Below are 5,050 nucleotides of genomic sequence, written 5' to 3'. Positions count from 1 at the left end.
TAATTCATCTGCTTTACTGCTTAATCTATTACTTCCTCCATTTTCCCTGCAATTTGCCGCTACTGATGATGAAAATTGTGTGCACATCTCATAATCCTGAGGCATCAAAAGTAGTCCTAGTGATAGTGCAGAAAGATGACACATACACACATACCCAAACAAATACAGGAAAATCTCCAATGTGCTAACTGTAATGAACTCATAAATGACTCGATGAAGCTGAGCAAGTATAATTTTTTATTATAATTCCAACTTTCTTTATACAAAAAGGGTAAAATAAAAACAAAAAAATTGCAAAGAAAACTAGATCAAGAGATGGGAGAATAACTCAAGATCAGATCCAATGTTTGTGTTACAGATTACAAATACAGATACAATCTTTCTTAATACAGATCGTATCATGACTCAGTAGTAGCCTAATCTACACATAATCTAAAAAAAACCCATTTTTTTGTTTCTCAATATCCACCATTTGGGTTTTACATCATTTTTTCCCGAGGAAAATTTGAAGGAAAAAAAAAAAGTAAGCAGCTTTAACAAAGAAAACTTAAAAAAAAAAAAAAAAGCTTTTTTTTTCCTTTTTTTTCTTCATCATCAAATTGATTAACAACAACATACATCACCGTAACAGAAGAGTAATTAGAGACATAAAGCGGTGACATGTAAATCATCAGCATCAACATCATCTGATGGAGGGGGCAGATTCAGATCGAACGGCAGAGGTTGTTTGGGCAGAAACGACGACGTCTGATCTGCATCACAACGATCATCCACCACCGACGAGGACGAATCACAATCGCTCCGGCAATCTTCCGGCGGAAGAACCGGGCGAGGGATTTTCATCCGGGTCAGCTTATTACCCGATCCACGAGGCCCACTAGAAGATTCCAACGTGCTGCTCATGCTGCTAGAAGCCGGTCTCGAATTAGGAAAAAGCTCAAATTGATTCGATCCATAAGGATTATTATCCTGTTGTGTTGTTATAGCTGCTAAATTAGGGAAATTAGTTTTGGCTTTAGGTCCACGGAGAGCGCGTGCAGCATCGTCGTAAGCGCGTGCAGCATCTTCAGCTGTATCGAATGTGCCAAGCCAAACTCGAGTCTTTTTTATCGGATCTCTAATCTCTGCAGCAAATCGGCCCCATGGCCGTTTACGGACGCCCCGATAACGAGGTGGGTCGGCTTCGGGTTGTTTCAGGAGGTCGGATCCTCGTCTATTTACCTCCGCTGACTTCCGATGGCGCATCGCCGATTGATTAAAATCAACTTTTTGGCGTAAAGATTTGATCTTTAGCTATTATCGCCGTTGTGGGGATTTTTCAATTTTCTTGCCGGCTATCCATAAGAAGATGATTTTGAAATTAGGTTTTGCTAAATTTGGATTGGGAGATCTGTTTGGGGGAACACGGGGGCGGAGAAATGGGGAGGGGGGTGTATGTTGAAGAGGGCAAATGGGCAATGGAGAAAGGGGGGATTCATCCCCTGGCCTGATTTTTTTTGCTATTTTTTTATTTTTATAAATAATGTAATTTGGTGGATATGGAATTATGCCATGGATCCAAATGAAAATTACAACTATCACCAAAGATTACCACACCAAAGATTACGATGAGAATAAGATTCTTCTATACTAAAAAGTAGAAAATGTTCTCGTTTAACAATCTTACGTGATATGAATTTAAATTTACTAGTCTTAGTATAAAATTTTAAAAAATCACTTAAACAATAATTTGCTTGAGTTATAAATAAGATTAAATAAAAAATATATGTTCATGAAAATGTTGAATGTTGATTTTTAGTCGTAATTTTCATTTTGCGTTTGTGGCGTTCAATTTAATTTTTTCTACATCGTAATGTCATATTTATTATGTATTAGTTAAATTTATTTTGGAGTTCAGAAGACTAAATTTTGAAAGAAAATCCGCATTATGACTCACATTTTAAGAATAACTTCAAACATTTTTTCGTGTTATGATTGTTATTTCCTTTTTAAAATATAATTTAGCAGATTTTTTTTAATTTACTCTTAAAATAATAATAAAATCATTAAAGACAAATATGCCATAGTTTCGGTCTAAAAATGCTTGTGTCGCTAGAAAAATAAAATATACGACAGACAAAATTTCTTTTGAATAAATATTTTAATTGACTTCAAAATCTTTATATGAGTATTGGTCATTCATATGGTGTATTATAAGAAAAGAATTATTATAAAGTAAAATCTTAATTAATTTAAAGGCACAAATTTTAGACTTTCTATCTATTAAGGAAAGATTTAGTAATTATATTTTTAGTTGTTTTCAATGTCCTAAATATTAGGAAAAATATTAAATGACTGCTTTGTCTGGTGTGAACTCTATTTTTAAAGAGTAAAAAAAGCGAATAACATTTTGCTAAAACCATTCATAATTTAGAAAAGATTTGAATTAGATTTTTAGCTAACTAATTAATTCAAAGATTTAATAATTTATTGTCAACATTAAAGGAATAATTTATTTCCTTGTTGATTTAAATTATTAATATTGTTCATCTCCAATTTTAAATATTTAACTATAATATAATTTTATTCACTAAAATTATATTCCTATAGCATGTAGGCGGAAGAATCGATTTGAAAAGGAGTTAAAAACGCAAAGAAACGCAAATCCTTTACTTCTTTCCCTTTCATTTGTTTTTCTTTATTTCCTTATTCTGAAAATTAATATTAGAAAAAATAAACATGGAATGTTTTGTTACCTTCTTAGGGAAGTGTTTGTATATAGTAAAGTTTTAATCGATTTCCAAATGTAGAACTTTCTACATATTCAGATAGGGAATATATTTTAAACCAAAATTTTAGTTGATTTAAAACTCCTAAAAATTATGGAAAAACTTAAATTACAATTTTGTCCTACATAAAATCTACTTTTAGAGGGTAAAAAATGCGAACGACATTTTGCTACGGGTTTTCGTGCTTTTAATATAATATAAATATAAATATAAATATAGATTCAGTGCCCAATATAAGTATCAAACAACAAGTAAATGACTAAAAAGAACTACGACTAAATAACTAATTTTGTCCTTATATTTTGTCCTCGATGTTTAATTTTCCAATATATGTAAAATAAACTTATGCAAAAATAACTAAATGTTTATGCTCTTACATAAATCAAAAGTATAAAGATCTTGAGGACAATTAGCATAAAAGATGAGTATAAAATAGAAACAGTGGAAAACGTTACGTAAATTTATATAATTATATTTATATTATATTAAAAGCACGAAAATCCTTAGAAATATTGTTCGTTTTTTTACCTTTTAAAAATAAAGTTTACATTAGGCAAATTTATAATTTAATTATTTTTCTAATATTTAGAACTTTAAAGTCGACTAAAATTGTAGTTATTAATACTTTCTTTATTTTAATTAGGTAAAATTTCCTAATATTTAGAAATTTAAATTGAGTAATATTCTACTTAGGATCCTCGAACCCGATATAATTTTAGTTCCATTACGTGAGAGATTTTTATGTAATTTCTTTTCATCTTATGCTTTTTCCAAGTAAAAAAGAAAGTATGGGACACCTTATTTGGTCGCCCCTTTTTAACTAGTACCCGCTTTGTTTTTTCGTTTGCATCCGTACCCGTTTTTGTTAAAAATATTTTAAAAAGATGATTTTGCCCTTCTTTAGTAAATGACTACTTTCTCTCCAAGTATATTCCATATTGTCTCTTGTCTCTGTCTCTATCTCGCCTTCTTCATGTTTTTGATTTGTTCTTCTCTGAATTCAAACGTATTTCGGTATTTCATTCTTCTTGATTTTGCAACTGTTTCTTCGCCAACAATATTAAACATAATCTGAGGTACGATTTTAATGGTTTCTTTTGTATATTGCATTATATATTCTTACCTTATTAAAGTTACACGAAATACAAAAAAATTCTTTTGCTATTTCGCTTTCAAATTACAAAAGATAATTTCTTTTTCCCGGGAATCCTCGAACCCGTTATAATTTTTAGTTCCATTACGTTTAGAGATTTTTATATAATTTCTTTTCATCTTATGCTTTCTCCGAAGTACTAACAAATGGGCCATTAATTCGTTTAGTATTTTCCTTTTTAATTATAATTTAACATTGCTATATTATTTGGCTAAAAAGTGAATAATCACTATAACTTTAATAAGAATAACAAAATTGGATGGAACTTCGTATAAAAGATTGAAAACAAAGATTTATTACTCTCTTTGGTCCATAATGAGTAACTTTTTGGTCTTTGGCACATCCCTTATATTATACCCCATGTTTTCGTAGGTAAGAGTATATCGTAATTCAATTAATGTAAGCTCGATAATGAAATCGTCTTTGAAAGTACATAAAGTAAGTTAATAATACTATCTTGGAGATTACAAATATTTAATATCGTGAATAACAAGTACCAAGAGGGTTAGAAAGCTTAGATGATAAACGAATTGAAGAAAATAAGTTTCGTCGAAAGTCGACATGTTTGGAATGTTATAAAATGTACTTTTGGGGTGATACTAGAGTGCTTAACATGAGAGTTATTTTAGTCATATGATAGTCGTGTGTTACGTTTTTAAGTCAAGCGTATTGTGGAACAAAAGTTGGCAAAGGTCATTACAAGTTACATTTATAAATGTGCTAAAAATTAGGTCAAATGTAGTTGAGCTTTTATCCAAATATACTTAGAATTACGGGGTGATCTACCTACCAAATTGAATATCTTCGAGTCTAGTTTCTAACGTATTAAACCGTTTGTCTATATGATATCAGATTAAAGAGATATTTGCATTTTTGCGAGACTGCGCCAAGAAGCTCTCAACGGGACCCCACATAGGCGGTTGAGATATATTGATATACATAAGACGCCTCAACCCCTTTTTAACTCATTCTTTTTCAGTATCTTCAGACCTTAGACATCTTAAAACACTCTCTCAAGGTTCTCTCATGATCCAAGACCCAAACAAAGGGCAAACAACACAAATCAAGTGTCGGGAATCCCATCGCGCTAGTAAGTTTCTTGTTCTTCTTATTGTTGCTGATTTTTGGG

The 5,050-nt window shown here is 31.0% G+C and overlaps 1 protein-coding gene across 1 annotated transcript; it reads right to left on the bottom strand.

Moving 5' to 3' along the window:
- Positions 1-220: 220 nt before the first annotated feature.
- On the bottom strand, positions 221-1,498 carry LOC104229864 (ethylene-responsive transcription factor 3-like). The gene has a single exon (XM_009782580.2). It carries the CDS (start codon positions 1,243-1,245, stop codon positions 640-642), a length of 606 nt encoding a protein of 201 aa, XP_009780882.1. The 5' UTR covers positions 1,246-1,498; the 3' UTR covers positions 221-639.
- Positions 1,499-5,050: the final 3,552 nt, after the last annotated feature.

Source organism: Nicotiana sylvestris, chromosome 7 (assembly GCF_000393655.2).
Source record: "Nicotiana sylvestris chromosome 7, ASM39365v2, whole genome shotgun sequence".
NCBI classification, from domain to species: Eukaryota; Viridiplantae; Streptophyta; class Magnoliopsida; order Solanales; family Solanaceae; genus Nicotiana; species Nicotiana sylvestris.
The sequence above is the reverse complement of the archived record's forward strand: the minus strand, read 5'-3'. Positions and strand labels throughout refer to the sequence as shown.